This window comes from Curcuma longa, chromosome 1, assembly GCF_044706935.1.
Source record: "Curcuma longa cultivar G26 ecotype Majalengka, Jawa Barat chromosome 1, ITB_CL_G26_1.1, whole genome shotgun sequence".
In the NCBI taxonomy this organism is placed as follows: Eukaryota; Viridiplantae; Streptophyta; class Magnoliopsida; order Zingiberales; family Zingiberaceae; genus Curcuma; species Curcuma longa.
This window is the reverse complement of record NC_133861.1, coordinates 14,934,094-14,958,315: the sequence shown is the minus strand read 5'-3', so window position 1 is coordinate 14,958,315 and position 24,222 is coordinate 14,934,094. Positions and strand designations below refer to the sequence as shown.

Below are 24,222 nucleotides of genomic sequence, written 5' to 3'. Positions count from 1 at the left end.
TGTTAAATTGTCAATTTGCAAGCGTGGGGTGAGTGGGTGCGGCTGCCTTAGCCGGCAGGTCCCTTGTCCCTTTCCTGCGCGCCACATTCTCACTCCAATTCATTTCGTCCCCACTTTTCTTTAATTATTAAAAAAAAAACATTATTGGAGCCCTAAACTGTGTCGCGGGACCACCTCTCTCTGACCCGCCTCCAGCGATGCCCTAGTCTGACGCAAAACGCGATTCCCCGCGTCATAACCACCATTCCCTCTTTCTGTAACAGCCCAAACCGGCATGCGGAGTTTGGTGAAGAATGCGGGTAGATGGCGATGGGGTCGGAATTTTTTCACACATTATTGTAAGCGTGTTGGCGACGTTTGTCCCGTATCTACGTGTGTAGCAGCCGTCGCCGACTCTGGTCCAAAAAGGCGTCCGCACCACCAATCCTCGCGCCGCCCCGCATAGTGACAGATGTGAGTACGGCTGCGGGTGACTGCCCGACAGCGGCGGCCCCACAGCGTATTGGTGCGGATAAAACTGCATTGATCCGGGATGAGGTAGGATGACCCTCGACTTGGAACTTGTTAACTTGATAGGTGGTGTAAAATTTCAGATCTTCTTGATCGATTTGTCAACACTCCAAATTTCAAATCCTCCATGTGTGGAGCCGTGGTTGGACACCCGTGGCGGTTCGCTCGCCCAAGAAATTTGAGTTGAATTCTACGTAAGCCGGGCGGCGAAAGCGATGGGTCAAACAAATGGCTTACCGACGTCGGCAGGAGTGGGGGCTCGGCGCGGCGGAGGTAACCAGTAAGGTACTATGGTGCGGTTAGCGCTGGGGCCACGCGCTGCTGCACGACTCCTGCAACGCTGCCCGCCTCGGAACATAATTAATGCGGCTTGTTCGTCGGCTTGTTAGGGGCAGCCCCCTCACGCCCTTGCGTACGCTCCGCCAATCTCGCTGTGATTTTTGTTTTTTTAATTACTTGTTGCGTCGGTCGCACCGCTAGACGGGTTTCGTGCCCGGCCCCCCTCCTGCCCCCGCTTGCCGCGTGTGTGGTGCGCGAAGTCGGACGTCAAGATCTAGGAGTACGCCCGCATAATGCTGTAATACAGGCAATCTACTTCTATTTGAAAGCGGGCCCTGTCCCACAGGGCATGATGCACGGCGGACCTCGCTTGGGGAGCACACATGCTTATTTCTTATTATGCAATCGGGATATTTCATTTTTATTTAGTATATTTCTTTTTTAAAGAAATATTTTTTTCAAGTAGGAGGAATATCACACAATTTAAGCAGCACAGTCAGGGATTTATATATGGACAAAGAATCCCCGCGACGGCAATTATTCCAGTAGCCAGACGAGGGAAATGCTAAGTAGCATTTGATTTTTTTTTTTTAAATTGACATCAAATATTCGACTTAAGTTAATTAATTATGGAGATATTTTTTTAATTGCCCTTCCGCTTTAGCATGAAGAAGAAGTCCCTCTGCCCTTTATTGCTGTTTGGTGTTTTTGTTTGAAAAGATCCATCTCATTTAAGGGAGCTATCGTTCTAACTGTAATACAATTCGCATAAAAGACGATTGAGACTTTAGTTGTAGACGTATTGATATTATTCTACTGATAACGATAACGTGAGATAGAACATATTTGTGTGAAATATACGATAGGAAGTTAAATTAGCGTAAAATCTTTAGGGCAACGAGCAACACCTGTACATTCGCTTCCATCCGCTCCAGTCAGTGATTCTTATACGCAGTGATAATTATCAGTACAACGACATGCATATTGGTCGGTTGAGGTCTCCTTTCAAGGAAGATATTTAAATTCTTCGTAACAGATATAGTCGCCGCATATAGTCAAGTTAAAAATCAAACGGAATTGAAAGCCAAGTCAAATCGAGCTAAAGTCAGGTCAAATCAAACTTGAGTTTGATCGGATCGAGCTTGAGTCAAGTTGACCTTCACTATGATACCTCAAGTCAAGTCCATTCAAATCAAGTTCGGTCCATCTTAATTTGAAATTTTAATTTGACACGATCACGAAAGAATGCATCTTTCTGTACTAAAAGAAGAGATGTACTATTTGAAAATCAAGATCATTTCATTCTTTATTTAAAAATAACTAATGACAGCGTAAGGTAGGAAATCAATTATTTTCTATTATCTTTGCTGTTCATTTTCACTTTACAATTCTTTTTCTTCTAGATCTGACTAGAGCATCGTTTGAGCCTTACTAAGATTCATCTCGACTCCTTCTAATATTTTCTTGAATCTTTTCAAATCTCTATTAAAAAGATCTCTATAGTATTTGGGGTTCTGAAAATTTTAAAATCCAATAATATGAAAGCCGACTTAATTGAAACTCAACTTGAGAGGGGAGGATCTCATTGAAGTCCAATGCGAAAGGAGATTCAATCCGCCAGAGAGAGACCTGATAAAGAACAAGCCAATTGATATCCAATTGATCGGAAGTGCTCGACCATGAATGGCAATGTCATCTCGGACCGGATCAATCTTAAATCACCTTTTAAGGTCAAAATTAATATTGCTACAATACAAGTATCTGATTACTTTCTGATACCGACGGTACCTTATTCAATGGGTATTAAGGTTAGGTAAGGTACCTGCCCCACCGTCGGGCACTCTTTACCCGTTTCCCCCTTTTTATTCCGCTTTTTTGCTTTGCTTCACGTGGACTAAGGCTCCAATTGCGGTCGCAAAGTTAAAGGAGATAGAGAAGAGGCAACGCATTAAGGTACACCATGCCAGCATGCGGCCGCCGGACAGCACGACCGTCCGCCGCTTCGTTGTTTTTTTTTTAGGTAATAAAAAGTCCATAGCACACACAATTCCCTGCGCTTAAAACAATACGCAAACGGCGGCAGCTGAAAATAATTAAAATACGGCAAACGCGGCGAGCGTGGTGCCATGTATGACCCGTGTTGTCCTGATTAACGTTTGATCCTTCTTCTTCGATCGTCATCAACCACGACGTACGGTAAGCAGAAAAGCACTCCACCCAGACAAAGGCTAAGGTTAAACAATATATAGTCGCACAGTCTCAACTTCTCGCCAGACAGCGGCTAAGACATAAACGTACGTAAGAACCAGATCGCTGCTTAATTAGTTAACTATACATCAGCGACGACGACGATCGTGACTCATTCAGATCGAACGGAATATCGCAAACTAAATATCGACACAGAGAAATGGCAGAAGATGAAGGCCAGACCTGAATAGCCGGAGGCGACAGGCGCTGATCAGCGTGGGCAGATCGAGTGGCTGAGAATGAGTGCATATGGATTAGCCTGCGGCGGGAAGAGCCAGAGATGGCCGGAGAGGTTGAGGCCGAGGTTCAGCGGTGGCGGGGGAGGCTAGGGCGGTAGGGGCAGTTAGTCTCAGCCTTGCGCTGTGGAGGGATCCCGCGGCCTTCTCGGGCGTGTCGAAGGTAACAAGCCGCACCCGCGTGTTCTTCCAGGGGTCTCGTATCTCAGCGGCGTATTTCTCCCATTTTACTCTCGCTCTCACGAAACAGAAGCACCGAAACGAGATAAATAAAGAAGAGTAGTAGACGAAGCTCAAAAAAAAAAAAAAAAAGAGAGATGAGTGATGTGAATTAATTGGTTTTTGGATGGCTTAATTTATTGCCTAATTGACTTTTTTATACGTATTATTTAAATAATATACAGAAACCCCATTAAAATAGATCTAGTATACAATTATAAAAAATTTATAATTATAATTATAGCACTGGATGGCGTGCATTTCGGTCGATTGAAATTAATTTAGGATTATTGCTATTTTTATTTTGGATCTTTAAAGAAGGAAGAATCCCGCAGAAGTAAAGGAGTAGGAGGAGGGGCGGCGCCTCGCCATAACTATTAGTATTATCATTAATTATAATAATCACTTTAAAACGCCACCCTTCTTCTCTTTTGCTCGCAGAGTGAAACAATGGCGCGCAGTGGGAGCAGGGAAGCAATACGTACGTGTCGACCGCTAGATGGAGAAGTTGCAATGGTGGTGGGGGCGCTGCAGCCGGCTCTGATGACCCACGTGGAGGGTGGCAGCGCCGTGTCGTGGGGCAGGGAACAGCACGGCCAAATGTTCACGCGCCGATTTGGCAAGTGATCCACAGGCCTGTGATCCACTCAATCAAATATCAATTTTAAAAATAAAACTTGTTGCTTTATCCATTCATTCGGATCAAATCTATCCAGTGAATTTCGATCTGATATATCGGCGGCTAAGCCGGTGGCAAAATTGCCCACGGCTTAGTTAGTAAAAATTACGAAATCCGAGTAAATTTCCCATTAATTTACCACACATGGTCCACCCCACCATTGCCGCAGCCTAGTCGTGCAAAATTATGGGCGTCGTCGTTTTTCTGCGGACGTGGTGGGGTGCGTGTACGAGCCTACCTGCTGCTGCAGGCTGCAGGATGCAGCCTTCACGCTTCCGTATCGATGTAGGCCCAGGGCAACAATCTTGTTAACCCAACGTTTCTATCCCTATACAATTGAAATAATACTATCCACTTATATTTCAAGTATTAGACGTCTTAGTAAAATTTTAAATGTCAAAAGATTGATTTTTTGCATCAAAGAAGATCACGATATCCTTACCATGCTAGCTCTGATGTCGAAACCATTGCCAATAACTTTCGACGTGTTAACATCAGAAATATAAGCCAATTTGACTGGATAATCAATTTAAAGAGCATATCATCAAACATAAGATAATCAAATTCTATAGTGTTTCTGGCATAGGATAATTTATCTGCTTTAATAGAACAAAGCGAAGCTAAGTATTTGAAACTAATTAAATATGCAGCAGGAAAGTTTACATTAAAGTAAATTTCATAAAAATATGGCAATATGTTCAATAATTAATATAAATACAGAGTTGAGATAATTTAAAGTAAATTTCATAAAAATATTTTATAGTTCAAACTAATTAATATAATAGGAAGAATCAACGTCTATCCATATAAATTAATTGAAATTACTCCCTTTTTTTAAGACAAAAATGAAAATAAATCACTAAAAGGAAGATTCAAGAAACTCAGTAGTGATCGAATATATAGATTGATAACAAAATTGATCAATTACGAGACAGAAATCCAATCTTTAGGATATCCCTCTGTGGAGCTGTGTCATATCCAGTAATTCCTGTTCATCATTTTATGAATAGCAATAGTGGTTGAATATTTATGAAAACAGAATCTAAAGTCACGAATTGAAACTTGGTATATCTTCTTCACGCACTTCATCATTATGATCAGAAATGCTAAAGAATTAATGTTCAGAAGTTTAGTATTTCACGACCACATAAATTGATCTGGGCACGAGAGTTTATGGACTACGAATATGATCTGCTTCAGAACCAGTATAATCCATCAAACAAATGACGGGTGCATTTTCAAGATGCTATTCTGAAATGGGCACTGCCCTTTCTTTTCATCCAAAGTTGTTGAATCTCATTTGATGCTAGCTGTTAATCGGCTGAGAAAAAAGAGAGACAAAATGAAGGACAAACTTGGGTCCTCAATCTGTTGGAAAGTGAGGACTGCTCGGTAGCATCCCGTCTTGGATGCTGTTCTTCATCGTGATAATATTGACTGCTAAACTGGTTGATCAAATGGACAGACAGACCTGGAAAATTTTTTGACAGAAGCAACTGATGCACAAGCTACTCCTGTCTTAATTATCACTTGTGTCGACACAAGTGCCAAAGAATAAAACCTCTTAATTAGTATGAGGAATCCACAATATTTAGTTTAATTATACATGAATCGAGGAATACTAAAAAAGTGATTTAAAATTTACATGAGGATAAAGTTTGGGGGACAATTATCTTTCATTTTTATAATTACTTTTAAATTTTTATTATTTCATTTTCAATGTCTATGAGTTTCATATTGTTACTTTATTATTTGTATATTTATACATACTTTTTCCCCCTTATTTTTTTATATTGTTTTTCATATTTTTTGATTCTCGATTCTCTAAGATATTAGTTGATATAAAAAAAATACGTGTACTTATATACATTTTTACTAAGATATTACGGAATTATATTTTTTAAAATCTGAAAATTTTTGATGGCATCGCAGTTATGACAGATTTTGATTGTGGGACCAGAGGAAGAAGGTCAAGGGAGGAGTGGGGCAAAATCATATCCTGCCAATCTCAAGAATAGACTTTAATATTGTCTTCCGGAATTCGAATTGATTTCCTACTGATTAACCATTGACTTCTGTCTTTTAATCAAAATTCTCGATGTTTAAGCATATAGACTGAAACTATATAGTCAACAGTTATCGTAGATTTTGCTGGATCTTACCTCAATCTCAGGGAACAGACAAAAGAAAGAGAAGGGGCCGTTGGAGCTCATGGTGAAAGTAAGAAGTGAGAAAGAAAAGTTTTTAGCTCTCCCAAGGGATGGGGGCCTGCAATCGGTGCTCTTAACTCCGCCAGCTGCAACTGGGCAAGTTAAGCACTTGCTCTTCAAATTCATCTCCCTACTTCTTCAAGTTAAAGCTCTTCATTTCCTCCCTCTCCGCATATGCCTGTCTCTATCTTCTCACGCACTGGTGCCACGCTTAACTTAATCTGCTTTGTCTCTGCTTAAACAAGCCTCTTTGCGTTTGTTTATGCCTCACGAGGCACCGTCCTCTGCCAGGCACGTGCTCACGTGCCGCTGGCTTTAGTCTATTCGCTGCTGCTGTCCTCGGCGCTACTTCTTTGTCAAATTTGATCAGATAAATAGTAGCTCTGTATTCAGTGAATGTACTTAAACCATGCAAATGGTAAAAGTTAGGACCACTCGTGGATGGAGAGGCCATTGGAAGGAAAGTAGCTAGCATAGCTGCCCGACATTATATGATCATAAATCTAAGGGAAATTCTTTTGTGCTATCTGTTCTTGTGCTGCCTTGCAATCTAACAGAGATACTGAGATTGGAAAGTGCGAGAGTAGATTGAGGCTTTTGGTTTTAGCAGGAAGAAGAAATAGAGTGAGAGATAGGTAGACGAAATGGTGGGCTCGGCAGGAGGAGGGGACAGCAGGAGCAAGGATGCAATAGGGATGATGGCTCTTCATGAGGCTCTCAGGAACGTCTGCCTCAACTCGGATTGGACTTACTCTGTTTTCTGGACCATACGCCCTCGCCCGTACTCTCTCTACTACGATCGCAAACTTTTCTTTCGTTTCTCTAGTTGTTGTTCGATTGTTTCCCATTTTTTGCACTTGGTAATCAGGAGGAGCAGGGGTGTCAATGTCTGCAAGGTGGTGGGAGACGACAATGGCACCCTGTGAGTTGTCACCACTAATTTCTTCTAAAGTTCCTTGTAAAGATTTAAATTTTCGTCAAAATTTTAGCTAATTTTCGTAGGAATTAACTGCAGGATGTTGATGTGGGAGGATGGATTTTGCCGGACAAGCGAAGCAGAGTGCATGGACGAGGAGGACACTGTGAGGAAGGCCTTCAGCAAGATGTCGATTCAACTCTACAACTATGGAGAAGGGTGGGTAATCGGTAGGTGTTGAGGGATAGCCATTAACCATAGAAAAAACATGACTCCAATCTTAATTATCACCTTCCCTCTCTCAATACTCTTCAATCCTTTTTCCATTTAAGGAGGAACAACAAATAAAAAACTATGTTTTTCTATTAAAATAGCGATTTTGATTACTCCTGTCAGTCTTGGGTCAGTGAATTGCCAAAGGATGAGAGCTTGCGTTGTTTTTCTTTTTATTCCTTTTGTTTTGGTTAGGCTTGACCAGGAAATTGATTGCACTGTGCAGCTTGATCGGGAAGGTTGCTTCTGATAAGTGTCACAAATGGGTGTTCAAGGAACCTTCGGATCAATGTGAGGCCAGCATCAGCAACTACTGGCAGAGCTCCTTTGATTCTGTAAGTGGTAGCCTGCAGCATTTTGTGTTTTTGTTCCTTGTTTTTACCTTTTAGTAGACAGCACACCACTGCACCAGCTGACAAAAGGGAGAACCAAGTTCTGGAGAGCTTACACTTTGCTCCATAATTGTACCTGCAAAAGAATGAGAATAGGATGCCCTTTAACTTTAATTGAGCTACTCTTTTTTGCCATCCATTTGCAAGCATTAAATCATTGTGACTAGAGCTTTATTCCTTGTTTTATACTTTGTCAATACAGCTTCCTCCCGAATGGACTGATCAATTTGCCTCTGGCATTCAGGCAACACACATTTCCCTCTTCATTTTTTATAATCTTTAAAACTTATTTTTATTTATTTTTTGATTTTCGGAGCAGACTATAGCTGTGATTCAAGCAGGCCATGGCCTCCTCCAACTTGGTTCCTGCAAGATCGTAAGTCTTAGTTGCAGATTTTCTTCCTAAAAAAAATCACATTAAAATCCAAGATTTCGAACGTGTCAGATAGCAGAAGACCTGCATTTCGTGTTGAGAATGAGGCATATGTTTGAATCACTGGGGCACCAATCCGGCTTCTTCCTCTCGCAGCTCTTCTCCTCCAGGAACAGCAGCACCGCTTCCTCTGTTCCATTCAAGCAAATGCCAGCTCCGAATCCACCATTGCTCTACAATTGGAACCACTCTGCAGCCTCTTTGAATTCTTCCTCGATTTATCAACCTTCTCCCCATGGCGGATTTCCGAACAACAAGGACGCCACCCTCCTCTTCCTCCCTCGCGCCGCCGGAGCTCAACTGGAAGAGCCGGAGCCAGACCTACGCTGGCCCAATGGCCTCTCCTTCTTTTCCGCTCTCACAGGAACGGCCGACGACGCCAAGATTCTATGCAACTCCGAGGTGATGGGAGAGAAGATAGATGCACATCAGCATTCGCCAGCGAACCTTTATGGCAATGGTGACGAGGTGAAGGGTGTTCTGGACGCTTCAAGTATCCATGGAAATGGAGGTGATGCCGTGCCCGGTGTGGATAATACAGAAGACTTTTTGAGTCTGGAGAGCCACTCCGGCGAGGCTGCAGGACTAGGAAGATGGAGAACTACATGAACTAGTTCACTGTTCTTATTAGTTTGATCAATTTCTCTTGGGCAGCTTCCGTTGCTTGTCGTTGTACATTTTGATGCATGAGAATAAAATGTGGCTGTATTATAGTCATTAAATCGCGACGGGCGTTGTATTTTTTTAAAATAAAATTATTGATAAAATAAAATAATATAATATTTGGATTGTTTGTAATACGATGCAGCCCGGCCCACTAAGAGTGCGATAAACCGTACCCACTGTCGTGCTCGCCTCCCAATCCGGCGCTGCAATCCGACGCCCATGGCTCTTTATCTCCCGTCGCCCCCTCTCAAACTCCCCGCCTTCCTCGTTCGCCGGGTTCCCTCCCGGACGCCTCCCTCTTCTTCCCTCGTACGTCGCTGTCCCTCCGTCTCCCACCTACCTCGCCGTTTCCCTGGCCACCGCCGACGAGGAGGGCTGCCTGTTCTCGCCTCCGTCGGCAAGGAAGAAACCGACGTGCGCGTCTCCGGAGAGGATCAGTCCGACGTATCTCCCGAGGATCTCGAATGCGTCCGGGAGATCCAGAGAGTATCTTTACTTCGCCCTTTGTCGACTTCTTATTGCTCCTCGTAGTACTTTTTCTTTCAGAAAATGTTCAAACTTGCGATTTGGATGCATTCTCCGTTGAGATTGTGAATGAATCTCTTTTTTTTTGACAGGTTTTGGAGCTTCTGAAGAAGAATAGAGACATGATATTCGGAGAGGTATGGTTCTTTGTAGCTCTTGTACAAATGTAGTGCAATTGTATGATTAATAGAACTGAATTTTTATACAGAAGTTTTCATTACTTAGGCTGCCAAGAAATTTATTTGTCCGTGACATTAGTGCCACATACCTGGAGAAGCACATTTACTTTGGATTCTTATATTTTGTTGCTTTGCTGGATGCCTAGAGTTTCTAAAACGGTTACTCTTGATTTTTTTTCTTTTATAGTGTAGCATGGTTAATTGTCTTAACAAATTATGTTTGGATAGAGTTGTGCTGGCCCACTGAGGTTTTATATTTTATCTCAATTACTAGCCATAATAATTTTGTCATTTATAAACCAAAAAAAGAAAAATTTGTCTTATCATCTTAATAATAGTAACCTTGGAGTTTAGTCCTTCCTTTGATCTAAACCTTAGCTATATTTATTCTTCTTTGGCATTTCTAGGTTAAGTTAACTATAATGATCGAGGACCCTAGGGATGTTGAACGGAAGAGATTGCTTGGTATAGATGACACAGAGGATATCACCAGGGATGATTTGGTTACTGCTCTGGAAGATGTATGTGCTTCAGCTCAGTAAGATGTATGACTTTTGTAATTTGTAATAATGTATGTGCTTCAGCTCAGTAAGATGTATGACTTTTGTAATTTGTATTGCAAATTTGTGATAGAACTCTTGTCAAGGTGTATAGCTAAGCACAAATTATCAGTATGCATCATTACTTAATCTTTTGTGGTTGAACTCACAAGAGCTAATGTGTTTGCTTCTTTGGTTTGCTTGGCTGCTAGGTGAGACTGGATATTGGGACAATACATCTGTGTACAAACAAGTGGTGGCTTTGTTTGAATCACTCTTCCACTAATATATGTCGACCCCAGTCATCCACCAAGATAATTCTAGATTTATGATAGTGGATTGCTATTGTTTATCTTATGCATGCTTGATGCTTGGATACACTGACACTTATTCTGCCAAGACAATCAGCTGCTTTCAAAAAGTTGTCTAGGACATCCATATAGTACAACTATCTGAAGTTTACTTAATCAATAAAAGTATGAAACAATGCTTAAAAATTACTAAATAGACCATTGTGTGCAGAAGGGATTAGCCTAGGGAGACAAATATGGTTATTGTTGACTGCGTTATTTTTCACTGATAGGGTGTTGGTAATTTTTTTAAAAATGAAGTGTATGTTGTCAGTTCTGTTTATTTAGAAAACTAACTTTGATTCTATTATCTGTAGGTGAATGAAGGGAGAATTCCTAAAAACCGGGTGGCTCTTAAGTTGCTTGCAAAGGAGATGACTGAATGGCCCAATCTTGAGGTGCAAATTTTAACATTACCTAGGAAGAACTTGTTGTTTACACTGTTCAATTATTATATATACTCATATCTGGGTAGTTCTGCTTTATTGTGGCATTTTTTCCCCACTCAGATCTCCAAAATTTAATTCCTCCAGTAACCTGAATTTTAGAAACAGAGTTTTGGTGTGTTTCCTGTTCACTGCAGTCAATTCTCATTTTTGTTTTTTTGCCCATGCTGCATGTCTTTGGTGAAGGGAATGGAAGGTGAAAACCCTACGGGCATTACATTATTGAAAACATTTACATAGTGGTGGGAATGAACCCCCATGTTGCATTTTAAATTTTCTTCTCTCTTGGATCATCTTAGTTGGCAATTTGTGGTTTGCCTAATGATTGATAACTTTTAGTTAAATGGTTGTTAGAGATGTACCAATTTTCATGTTATTGGCATGTTGGTTTTAATATTGACATAAGGGTCTTTGTTCTTGAGCAATATGTATATATTTTGTAATTATTTTTATTAGCAAAAGTATATCCATTTATCAAAGATCCATATGTAAATGGGACATGTTAGATAACATTGGTTGTTTTTTAAATTACCTTTTTGCATAAAGGTTGAATCACTAGAGAAGGGTAGCCCTAGCAAATCTCTTTATGCAAAGGCCACAGATACAGGAGTTGATCCCCAGGCTGCTAAGAGACTTAACATAGATTGGGATTCAGCCGTTGACATAGATCCTGAAGAGGAGGATGGCGATGATATAGATGTGCCCCCAGCTGTGGTAAATATTTTAGATCTTTCTATCTCACGCATTCATATCTATAAATCATTCATGTCTTTGAGAATGGTGATCTTATTTGTTTCTTTTTTTTTAAGGTAAAATTCTCAAATAACTGCCTTTTTTATTCTTATTTTAGAATTTTCTTTTGTAGTTTAATAGACTTACAAAATGACTAGGCTTTTGAATATATTTTCTGTGTGTGTTTTTTTTTATTTCCTCCGTTAGTATAGTTAATTCCTCAAGATTTCAGAGCTACAAAATATTTTTGTAAAATTAAACAGCTGCCTATAAGGCCTTGAGGTGTTATTGTTATTGGGCCCTCAACTATTTGACATTCTAGAATTTGGCAAAAGAAGGTGTTATATTGTTCGTTCCAATAAGAAACACTGATAGTATTTATAGGACATGCTAAAAAACACTTTTATAGTATTTATCGGACATGATAGAATTATAAGGCAAATCTAGAAGCATCAATGTTGGACTAAACTGGCTACACTTAATAATTATAATACCATCATCACTCTCTCCAAGCTTGAGCATAGATTCTAGATTCTGTCTATGTTGGCTTGGTAAATAAATTAGAAAAGCTCTCATAAATATTAATCAAGACCATGACAATGAAAACGACAACATAACTAATCAAAGCTATGGAAACTTTTGATGGAACATGGTAGCGATGACTCCTTCATATCAGTGTGTTAATAGAGAGGATGAAGAGAGATCAGGAACATATCTCTTGTATTTCTGCTTGAAGTGCCGCATGTAATAACACATAATAGATGGAGAAAAGGAAACCCTTGAGGGTCCAGATGAAAGATGAATAACTCAACTTAATCTTTTGTTGGAAGTAGAACTGAGAACAAGATGTTTTTCTCATCTGGTCTTCGTCGGAGATGGATAGTACAACTCAAAGCTTTTGTTAGAAGTAGTAATCTAAGAAATGAGAGTTTTCTCTGTTTAAGTAGTCAATGAAGATGGAGAAGTAAGAATGAACTGAGTGTTTCTAGGAACGAGCAAAAGGAAGTCACTACTGGATCAATGGGTAGAGAAGAATAAGAGAAGGAAATATAGAGAGAAAGGTTGTGAACAAGATGATGGGAACACATGAAGTCAAGCAATTGAAGCCCTCTTTCTGCTTTGCTCAAGAAGGAAATAATCATAAAAGGAAATTAAGGAGATGGATACTTCTGTGTCTAGTGAGCATATCTTCTCCACCTGAAAGCAAGCAACCAAGCACAAGGTTAAGATGTATAAGAAATGCAGAGAAATAAATCTCCTAGAAAAAGTACATTTGAAACACCAATAGACATTAATCTAAAAACAAAATTGAGTATTATACATCATGTTGAGAAATGGAGGATAGCAGGAGCAGATTAGCTAGATTAGACAGAGATTGAAGAGAAATTCAATGAGGGGAAGTTGTCATTGAAGTCAGTGGCTTCCCCCTTCAGGATAATCTTCATAAAAATCTAACCTTAAGAACAATGGCTCAGATACCATTTAGAATATGGGAAAAGAAAATATTATATTGCTTGGATTGATAAGAAGCACTTATGTAGTACTTGTGGGACTCATGATAAACCCATAAGCCTAGAAGTACCAACATGGAGCACCTGCTGTCTTTAATACCTATAACAGACATCTTAGTTAATGATTGGAGTCTGCTGATATCATGATATTATCTTAAGAACAAGTAAAACAGACAGCATGCTAGGTTTACTTGTAATGGGTTTCACCAGGATCTCTATCCTGTTTGTTGTGCCCATGTTTTAGTAAATTTTTTTGCTCTTTTTTACTGACCTGAACTGTTTGTCTGTGCAGGGCTACGGTGCCCTTTACTTGGTCACAGCATTGCCAATTATAATTGCAGTGTCAGTTGTGTTAATCCTGTTTTATAATTCTCTGCAGTAGCGGTTTGTCTTAACAAGTTGTAAGTTAAACTGCTGCCAATTTAGTTTGCAGTAGTTTGAGTACCACATTTTCCCAACTATATTATTAAAGATGCAGATATCAATCTTTTCTAGTGTCTAGATGAAGTTATTTAGCCTTGTTTGACATTTGTGCCAGATCAGCTTTAAGTGTATATAACTGTTATTTATTCAATTTAATCTGTTTGTTCACTGGTTCCTTTCTGCCAATAGCGATCAACTGTGTTGTGGAACACAAGCAAGGCATAGGCTATGATATGATATAACTCGCTGATTGGCAAATAGTATGTAAAGATTATCACTAGTTTTTCTTTGGGGACAACTGTGCAGCTACTTGCATACTTTGGACATAAGCATTAAATCTAGAGCTTACATTGTTTGGAATACACTGTCTGCATGAGTTATTATTGAGACCATAGCAGCGCTGCCTTGCATATTATCATTTATGACAACTGTGTACTAAAAAGAATTAATTGTCCCTTCCATGTTAACATTTCTCCCCAGCACAATTATCAAGCCATGGTCCCTTAGGTTTTCTGCTATTAGAGTAGGAGACCAAACACAGGTGGATGAACTCATCAATATCTCAATATTTGTCTCCTATCATATAGATGGAAAATGCAGTCTATCATACTGCTGTATTCTCTTGTTTGTCTTCTTTGTAGTTCAACTGATGACAACATATCTTTAGCTGTGTTTGCAAAGAAGTTTCATGAAATTCGTGTAGGAAATGCACCTTATGAACAAGCTAGTCCTCGTGGAAAATTACTAATTCACAACATGTACTTTGCTATTATTTATCTTGTAAACAAACTTTGTTGTGCTAAACAAAGAGGTAACAAAGATCTTTTTATGTGAATGAGAATCATCCTACTAAAGGGGGAACAAGATGAGCACCTTGTTTTTCTGTTTACTTCATGTGTCAATCTGATCCTGCACTTTACTTTCATTTGATGCATTATAGATATTTATCAATCCTCACATAGCTGCAAACTGCAAATGACATTGTGGGTAAGCAGTGATAACCTAATCTATGCTTCCAAAAAGATTAGAAAAGAACTCAACAAGTTCCTGCCGTCGACATCAGCTCCTTCGTTTACTTCCAAAGACATCCATCCTTGGGCCAACCGCCCGTGAAGACATGGCATGTGAGCTCTAACACTATCTGCTACTGTGCGTTCTCTTCTTGAATCTGACAGGACACTCTCAATTATTAGATCATCCTCGGCCATTCGCTGATTGATTATGACACTCAGTCTGCCACATGACATGTGTCCAAAAGAACACAAGTTTTGATTAGGGAGATGCATATGCATGCATGATCCAAATTTATGTTCATGAGTTTCAACTGTTATGAAATGATAGAAAGTTTTTCTATTGAACCTTTCAGTGGTGGCATCGAGATAGAATATCTCAATCAAGATAAAGAAAGCTATGAACCTATGTGACAAAAACTGGCGTGTCAAAAGACTTTTTTTTAATATAAAAATAGTAATATTGGGATGCAGTTTCACTGCTATGGATACATGAGCATGTACTTCCTATGCTAATCTTGTTTTTTTTATATAAAAAAAATCCCACGTAAGCCTTTATTAAAGATTCTGAATCAAAAGGGTTTTTTTTTTCACTGCCATTTTCCCAACCTGCACTTCCTGTTCCTGGTTGGCATGAATAAATAAAATGCCTTCACTGCTAGCCCTACAGGCACCTGCTCGCAGGCCTACAACCCTCGGCTCCGAGTCCCCGTGATCACAACATCCCATCCCACGATTCAAGTATTTCACCCACCCTACAAATTAATAATTCCAAGCACAGAAGTATAATTTCAAATTATATATTTGTTATTCCATTTTGCAGAATTTATAATATACTATCACATGCTTACTAATACGTGTTATATTATTTAACTGCTAGTTATATTGTACACTGAACCCATAAGCAATTTCGCTGTAACAAATGCTTAAAGCTGCGCTCTATCGGTTTAACCCATTAAACTAACAATGCGTTAGTCCACATGAAGCAACTAAATTAATATTTAGTCGTATATATGTAATCCCACAAGTAGAAGCACTATGGTGCCGAGATGGGTGTGTCAATTAACCTACCATTTTTTCCCAATTAAATGATAAAAAAATATAATTCAACTGTATTAATTTCCTAGTTTATTGAATAATTGAATTTTGAGTTCCACTTCCTCTATGAATAAGTACATGGAGCAGCCCTTGTGCGAGACATCCCCAGTTCCCACCTAAAGTGGCCTGTCCTTGGCAGTGGCAGACCCCCCTTCCTTATCCCTTCGCTCCATGTTTTATTCCTTTCCTCCTCCGTCTAATTAGTTACCTGCCCCCGCCTTGATTCCTTTTCCTCCCTCCCTTCCCTTCCCTTCCCTTCCTTCCCTCCCTCTGCCCTATAAATAAACAACCTTCCCTCCTCCATCCTTCCCATCTCAACTGCGATATCTGGATCTATTAGCCTCCTCTTCTTCACCTTACAATCCCTCCACCGACATGTGCAATTCCAAGATCAAGTCTGCCCTCTCAAGGGAGGTGGCGGAGATCGACGGCCGTCCGGTCCTGCAGCCGCCCTCCAACCGCATCGCCCCGCTGGAGGCTGCTCGGCCTCTGAAGAAGACCTTTCTGAAGTCCCTCTCTTTGCCCTCCTCCTTCACCAAAAATGCAGTTCGACCTGATGCGTATCACATTGCTGCTGCGATTCCCACTAAGCTCTCGCCTCCGGTCTCCCCCAAGCCGAAGCAGATCAAGGCTGCACCTCCGCGAGCCAGTGAGTCGAACGGGTTGAGTACGAGCGGCGATAAGCTTGCGGTTGCGAAGCCGCCGCTCACCAAGTTATCGCGTCCAGTGATCAAGCGGTCGATGAGTGCCGTTGGAGCCGGCGAAGTCGTTGTGTCGCTGGAATCGATGTCCTTGCTTGGTTTTGACAGGGCTCCCGGTAGCATCGCCGCTGCCCAGAGGGAGCACGCCGTGCTCGCTCAAGCGCAGCGCAAGATGCGGATTGCGCACTACGGGCGCACGCCGGGGAAGCTTGACGGAAAGGTGATTCCTGTTGATTCTTCCACGCCCAATGATGCCAACAGCCAAGAAGAGAAGAGATGCAGTTTCATCACATCAAATTCTGGTGACAAACTGACGTTTACTTCTTTTCGCTTACGTGAGGTCTTTTAAATTGTTAATAATTTCTTGATCTGCGTTTTAGATCCTGTGTATGTTGCATACCATGATGAGGAGTGGGGAGTGCCCCTCCATGATGACAAGTAAGCTGTTCTCTCCTCTCTTTATCTCTCTGTTTGTGCATAGACTAAACTAAAGAAAGCTGCTTGCTTGTTTTTCACAGGATGCTATTTGAACTATTAGTACTAGCAGGATTTCAAGTTGGTTTGGATTGGACAACTATATTGAAGAAAAGGGAGGAATTCAGGTGAGGAAAACACAATTTACTGAATGCAGAATCTGTAAAACAAATTAAGATTCAAGTTTGATGATACGCCCTACTGGTTTTGCAGGGCTGCTTTTGCCGAGTTCTCTGCAGAGTTGGTGGCCAAGTTCACTGAGAGGCAAATGGCCTCAGTTTGTGCAGCTTGTGGGTTAGATATAGGAAAGGTTAGAGAAATAGTCGTCAACGCCAAGAGAATTCTTGAGGTACTTGGATAACTACAATGCTAATTTTGTACTCTTCTGCATTATTTTTTATTTTGCATGTGTTTCATAATATCAAATTGTACATCAGCCAAACAACTTGTTCTCTGAAATGACACTTATCCATGTTTTGTCGAGTAATTATCAGAACAATCCTAATCAAACACAAAAGAAACCTCTTAATTCGCTCTGAAAATCACTAATGAGGAGAAAAAGTATCATAATCAGTGTTGCCAATTTACAAGATTTACTATATAGAAATTTGATGAATATAACAAAAGGTTATCCCAAAAATTAGTAAGTGGACCTCAAAGAAGCACCCGTTTGGGTTGACAACTAATTAAATTATACAGGAGAAAGCAGCAGCTAGTTGCCTCCTTTAGCCACCGATCAAACGAACGAACGTGATCGAGGTCAGAGGACCTCAACCCACATTAAAGTTTTTGTTGTAATGTTTTAATTCTTACAATTTTGCAGCAAAATCTCTGAAAAGTTACAAGCACTCTGTTAAGTACTCTAGGCTGCATATTTTAACAAATGATTGTTTCTATAATTGATATCCATGTCATGAATTCGTAGATGCCACTAAAACTCCCTTCACCATTGTGTGTTTCTTTGTAGAATATTTTGGTTAAAAAGGTTTATGACAGATTGTTATACGTGTAAATTCTATCTGTGTTGGGTTCATAAAAGTTATTGCCTTAGGATTGAATTTGTTAAATTTCAGCTTCTTTTCAATTTGAATATTCTAATCAGACAGCACATGTGGCTGGTTGGACAGGTCAGAAGAGAGTTCGCATCTCTGGACAATTATTTGTGGGGGTTCATCAACCACAAGCCCTTCTCACCTAACTACAGGTCTTCCAGGAAAATCCCAGTTAAGACATCCAAATCAGAGTCCATTAGCAAAGACATGGTACGCCGGGGGTTTCGGTTTGTTGGTCCGACCGTGATCCATTCCTTCATGCAGGCTGCCGGTCTGACGAACGACCACCTAGTCTCATGCCCCCGCCACCTTCATTGCGCCTCCCTGACAACCACCACCAGCATTACCACCAATGCCAACGACCACCCTACTTCCACTCTGACTATCACTTTGTAACTTGATTAGCTAAGTGAGATTAGGTACCCTCTGCTTATTTGTAATAGAGGAATCTAGTGAGCTGTGACTACTTGTGTAACATGGTTGTCAAGAGTGTGATTGAGGTGTTCTTTCTTTCTTTTTCTCAAATCCAATGATAGGAATGCTAGGGAAGGAGATTGCATAATTGCATGTGCTGAGGGAGCATGGCATGTGAGTTGACAGCAATGTCTATGTGTTGCCATGTGATCTGATCACTACAACCTCAATTATTCCTTGAGTCATCATCCAACCCACCTTCCTTACAGATCATGCCATTGGGGAAAAAGAATATTTAATAACAAGCAAGCAATTGCTTTCCTTGTTCATGTGGCAATCTGTAGTTCTTTTCTTCTGTTTAAGTTTGTGTTTGTGTAACTGGCTTGAATGTTTAGTGTGAAAGCAGCGAATTGACATCAATCTTGTGAATTTGTGGCTTAAGAAAGGATGAAAAAAAAAGAAAGTGGAATGTGAATTTCAATTTGGTTGGCATGTAAATGTATACCTTTTTTTCCTTGTTTCCCTTATTATCTGCTGAAGAATCTACATCTTGTGCACTTTCTTTTTGTTTTGGTACTTGAGGACTTTAGTTTTGTTCATCCATGTAGAACTTCCATCTTCACTGCCCTCTAAAAGCCTTCAGAACAAAGTCTTGACTGTAAGCTCGTGCATTTGCTCATCGGGAACTTTATAAATGAGCCAACATCCTGAAGAATTTAATTGAGGGAACCACGTCATTATGCAGAAAGCTAATTAGTTTTATGAAAATAAATTCGAAAATGGGATGCCAAATTCTCAGACTAAATTATTTGAACCAATAAATGGATTAGTAAAGTGTTTAAGCAGAGAGACAGGAGTGTTGGATTTGCTGTGTAGCATTCATCAAAATTAGTTTTGATACAAATTCAAATTGCCCACAGAACAATAAGGTTCTCCAATAACTATGAAAAAGTGTTTTGCACAATCAACTTTAACTTGCACTGCAATATTTGATGTTTGGTACACGTGAGAATATTACAATTAACCAATAAACTTTCTAGAAATATTTCTTCAGAGAAACATCCCTTCCACATACATACAGGATTGCCTTTTTTTTTTTAATGTCAAAACATAACAGAATTGTCACAGGTCCAGTTTACCTCTCTCTGGAAAGGAACTACTGTTACAAACTGTTTCAGTCAATCATCGTGGAAGGTCAAACTATCAGTCAATTAATTATCCATCGTACATGCTCCTCAAGAGTGGCTTTGAGAGATGACAGAAGTAACTTGAAACACGCTCCAATGGAAGATTAACCTGGTGCCAGAGCTCTCGACAAGCCACTCTAATGATTAAATTAAAATTGTTCTCACCAATTGCTCAACAAGCCACTCTGATGTTTAAAGTTTCCAACCTTACAATTGCTTTCACCAATTCCTCAAGAATTGCACACAATTCCCCATGAATTGCTCACAATTCCTCATGAAACTACGTACATCAATAGAGAATCAGGAGTGGCCATGAATAAAGCCGACCGTGTGTAGATTTCATCTAAAGAAGAGAATGGCCATGTAGCATAATTAAAAAGATTTGGAATATATATAGATATATATTAAAGTCAATCCCTTGGTCATCTCTTCCCGCAAACGGCCACCAAAATCCTCCACCCGCCCAAATCAACAACCCCTTGGTCATCGATCGAAGAGAACCACTACGTACCCTCTCTCCACCGCTCCTCCTCGATAAGCAAAATCCATGCCCTCGCGATCTCCTCCACAAACCCAACCACCTTTTAACCCTCTCTCCTTTCCCCGCTTGCCCTCTCCATCTTTCTCCAGAGCTCGCCATCCATGACTTCCACCGCCGCCGCCACCTTCTCCCTCCTCCCGACCTCCTCATCACGCCGGCGTGTGGCCGCGGCGTCTGCCTCCGCTTCGGTTTCTCTCCGACCCTCGTTCCGACGGCTGGGATTCGCCTGCGCCACGGCTGATCGTTTGCTGACCGCCCACGTCGCCGACAGGATCCAGGCGGTGGCCGGGAAGAGCGGGAGAGGGACGCGCGGAGTGGTGTCAATGGCAAAGAAGAGCGTTGGTGACCTCACTACGGCTGACCTCAAGGGGAAGAAGGTGTTCGTCCGAGCGGATCTGAATGTGCCCCTAGATGAGGATCGTAACATCACAGATGATACTAGGATCCGGGCGGCTGTGCCGACCATCAAGCATTTGATCAGCAACGGGGCCAAGGTCATCCTTTCCAGCCATCTGGTAAGCGTCTTTCCTTGGTCGAACTATTTTGCAACTCGGGTTTCTATCATATATCACGGACGTTCTTAAATGTTATGCTTTTAGCTAACGAATCTGCAATGCGCATGCTGTCAACTCGATATTTGTTGTTTATTGCTTTTACAAATTGCTTGGAGCCATCAAGGTTTATGGTATCTGAATTCTGTCTAATAGTGTAGCAGATTCCTGTCTTTGGCGGCAAAAAAAGAAAAATAAACTTTGAACTTTGTTATTGAAAAAATTATGTTAGAAATCTATGCGTTTACATTTGAGAGTTCTCAAGAATTTCCGAGACTAAAAAATTTACAATATAATACCAAGCATATCCTTAATCAACGATTCCAGACGTAAGAACTAAGAAAAGGAATTTCAATTCTGATTTTCTCATTTAAATTCAAACAAAAGAGTTAGAAGGAAGGAAGTCTTTTTCAACTGCTCTTTAATTATTTTCGATAGAAATTGGTGCCAAATATGCTGTTAATTCTCTTTTCAATAGAAATTGGTTCCAAATATGCTGTTAATTCAACTATAATGGCAATTATTCCATGCTGGACCGGCAAGTTGTTTTTTGTTAAAAAAAAACCCTTCAAAGTGCAAAGATGAGATGTTACAGCAGCCATGATATTTTCCACCTCTGTAATCTCATGGTATGGAGGACTGATTTATAATGCCCTTTACTTTTTCTCTTTTACTAATTCAAAAGATTTTGGAATTTTATTCTACATCAAATCCATCTTAAAAAGAACCTTTTGCCAGTTATATGATCTTTGTCATAAAAGTAGATGTATAACAATTTATACGATTCCATCTCGGATTTCAATATTTGCTTTGAGGAATTTTTTGCTAGCAATTCTTGAGTTGATCTCTGTGGATATGGAAGAATCCTGACTATAAAGTGATGGCTTGCTGGCTTTCTTGATGTTTGATTGAATTATTGGAATACCACAATGAACTGCAATTTCAATTAGCCTCTGCGAGGATTATTATAATGTCATTTACTCTAGTTATTGTTGTCCATGCTATAATAGATAATGTTTACACTTTGTCATATGGTTACTAATTAGTTGTATAGGTTTTAGAGTTATTGCCACCGTACTTATATATTATTTATTTGGATAATCAGGGACGTCCAAAGGGTGTCACACCGAAATTCAGCTTGGCCCCTATTGTGCCTAGGCTTTCTGAACTTCTCGGAATCAAGGTTTGATTGTATTCTAACTTGTATGGTATATTGCAAGCACGGAATTCTACCAGTGGGCATTTGTTATTCCAAACTATTCTTTCTTTGCATGAATAGGTTGAGAAAGCCGATGATTGCATTGGTCCAGAAGTTGAGAAATTGGTCAATGCACTTCCTGAAGGTGGTGTTCTACTTCTCGAAAATGTAAGATTCTATAAAGAAGAAGAGAAAAATGACCCTGAATTTGCAAAGAAGCTGGCAGCACTAGCGGATCTCTATGTAAATGATGCATTCGGAACAGCACATAGAGCACATGCATCAACGGAGGGTGTCACCAAGTTCTTGAAGCCCTCTGTCGCTGGTTTTCTACTGCAGAAGGTAGGTATAAACATTGAAAACAACTTATAGGTCTGTCATTTTGCATCTATTTATTTGAGGCTTTGCAAAATAATATTGACACATTTGAACCGTGCCAAACAAATTGTTCATTCCATATTTTGGTTCCTGTTTTATGTTCACTTTGCTAAAATTGTTCATTCCATATATTTGCAGGAACTTGATTATCTTGTAGGTGCTGTTTCAAGCCCCAAGAGACCTTTTGCAGCAATCGTAGGTGGTTCAAAGGTGTCATCTAAAATTGGAGTGATTGAATCACTATTAGAGAAATGTGATGTTCTCCTTTTGGGTGGAGGAATGATATTCACATTTTACAAGGCACAAGGCTTCTCAGTGGGTTCTTCTTTAGTAGAGGATGACAAACTTGAGCTTGCAAAAACTCTTATTGCACAAGCCAAAGCCAAAGGTGTCTCTCTTTTGTTGCCAACTGATGTTGTCGTGGCTGATAAGTTTGCACCTGATGCAGCCAGCAAGGTTTGCTAATCTCTTACTAGTTGCTTGGGAAAACTATTATGGATCACACATCTCGTCCTCGCTATCCTTGAAATAGCACAATCTGTGTATATTATCAATGCCAAAAACAAAGTGGTGATCAAGGACCACTAATTTTTGTGCAGGTCGTGCCAGCATCTGGAATTCCTGATGGTTGGATGGGATTGGATATTGGCCCAGATTCAGTTAAGACATTTAGTGATTCACTGGATACAACCAAGACCATTATTTGGAATGGTCCAATGGGAGTGTTTGAGTTTGACAAGTTCGCTGTTGGAACTGAGGTAAGGATAATTTCTCTTCTCATTAATATATATTAGTCGTACTAATGGAGATTCTGAATTATAAGTGAGTTCATTGAGTTTTCTGTGTGATTCATTATGGCACCAGAAAGCAAAATTTTACTCTTTTTAACTTGGCAGGCCATTGCCAAAAAGTTAGCAGAGCTCAGTGGAAAAGGGGCGACAACAATAATCGGAGGTGGAGACTCTGTTGCTGCTGTCGAGAAAGTTGGAGTAGCTGATGTAATGAGCCACATATCAACTGGTGGAGGAGCTAGCTTGGAGCTTTTGGAAGGAAAAGAGCTTCCAGGAGTTGTTGCATTGGAAGAAGCAGTAGCTGTAGCTGCTTGAACTTGATACCAGATTATTATTTCTTCCTTAAGCTCCAGAATTGGTGGCTTACAATTCCATTTAAAAACCATAACATTGCGATGATTAGAATTTCTTTCTCCCTTTCGTCCCTACAGAAGAGAACCCACCCCTCAAGACTTAGAAGAGCTTCCTGCTGCAGAGCTACAAGTCTTGCTATTTAATAAGTGGATTCTGCAAGCCTTTTAAATTGTCACAAGTCTGTCTCTGGGTTGGTGAAACAACCTGTTTATTTTCAAGTCAGATTCTATTTGTACCAGATTATGATAATAGTTTTAAGTTCTTCAATCGGTGAGTCACAGATTGAGCTTGTGTAATGTCATTTTTTGTTTGCCTGAACTCAATATAGTAGTTATTCTACAGAAATCCTCTCTTTAAATCCTTCGGCCAATATTATTATTTCACTTTGGTTTCTCAAAAACAGGCAATCTATCTATCTATCCCTTATCAAATATAATGTTAAAAATACAATATTAAACTAAAACATAATTTTTATTTAATTTATTTGTATAATTATATAACATTAATCAAGGATTAATCGATGAATATAGTTGATATTGCTAGTTGGGTTTATAAATTGCCGGTTCGGTTCGTTCAATTTGCTTGTGATGAATGATCGACAAATATGCGGTTCGGTTTGGACGTCGATGATTCGGACCATCTACTTTCCGGTTCGTTCAGTTCTAACGCGTGCATTTATCTGTAGCCGCCGCCACTCCTGCCAAATCC

The 24,222-nt window shown here is 40.2% G+C and overlaps 4 protein-coding genes across 4 annotated transcripts; all 4 read left to right on the top strand.

Annotated features, from left to right (window-relative positions):
• Positions 1-6,868: 6,868 nt before the first annotated feature.
• On the top strand, positions 6,869-9,092 carry LOC141837750 (protein RICE SALT SENSITIVE 3-like). Its single transcript, XM_074725125.1, has 7 exons — positions 6,869-7,161; positions 7,249-7,302; positions 7,396-7,515; positions 7,796-7,904; positions 8,164-8,205; positions 8,281-8,337; positions 8,407-9,092. The coding sequence occupies exons 1-7, from the start codon at positions 7,025-7,027 to the stop codon at positions 9,001-9,003; spliced, it is 1,116 nt and encodes a 371-aa protein (XP_074581226.1). The 5' UTR covers positions 6,869-7,024; the 3' UTR covers positions 9,004-9,092.
• A 168-nt stretch (positions 9,093-9,260) lies between these two features.
• On the top strand, positions 9,261-14,492 carry LOC141837759 (protein CHLOROPLAST ENHANCING STRESS TOLERANCE, chloroplastic). The gene is made up of 6 exons (XM_074725136.1): positions 9,261-9,546; positions 9,678-9,722; positions 10,172-10,285; positions 10,971-11,051; positions 11,646-11,813; positions 13,635-14,492. Exons 1-6 carry the CDS (start codon positions 9,280-9,282, stop codon positions 13,722-13,724), a joined length of 765 nt encoding a protein of 254 aa, XP_074581237.1. The 5' UTR covers positions 9,261-9,279; the 3' UTR covers positions 13,725-14,492.
• Positions 14,493-16,154: 1,662 nt separating this feature from the next.
• On the top strand, positions 16,155-18,779 carry LOC141835962 (uncharacterized). The gene is made up of 5 exons (XM_074723375.1): positions 16,155-16,876; positions 16,955-17,012; positions 17,093-17,176; positions 17,262-17,397; positions 18,176-18,779. The coding sequence occupies exons 1-5, from the start codon at positions 16,249-16,251 to the stop codon at positions 18,494-18,496; spliced, it is 1,227 nt and encodes a 408-aa protein (XP_074579476.1). The 5' UTR covers positions 16,155-16,248; the 3' UTR covers positions 18,497-18,779.
• Positions 18,780-20,152: 1,373 nt separating this feature from the next.
• On the top strand, positions 20,153-23,859 carry LOC141841523 (phosphoglycerate kinase, chloroplastic-like). The gene is made up of 6 exons (XM_074729699.1): positions 20,153-20,757; positions 21,899-21,976; positions 22,073-22,333; positions 22,508-22,825; positions 22,969-23,127; positions 23,266-23,859. Exons 1-6 carry the CDS (start codon positions 20,344-20,346, stop codon positions 23,473-23,475), a joined length of 1,440 nt encoding a protein of 479 aa, XP_074585800.1. The 5' UTR covers positions 20,153-20,343; the 3' UTR covers positions 23,476-23,859.
• The last annotated feature ends 363 nt before the right edge of the window (positions 23,860-24,222 follow it).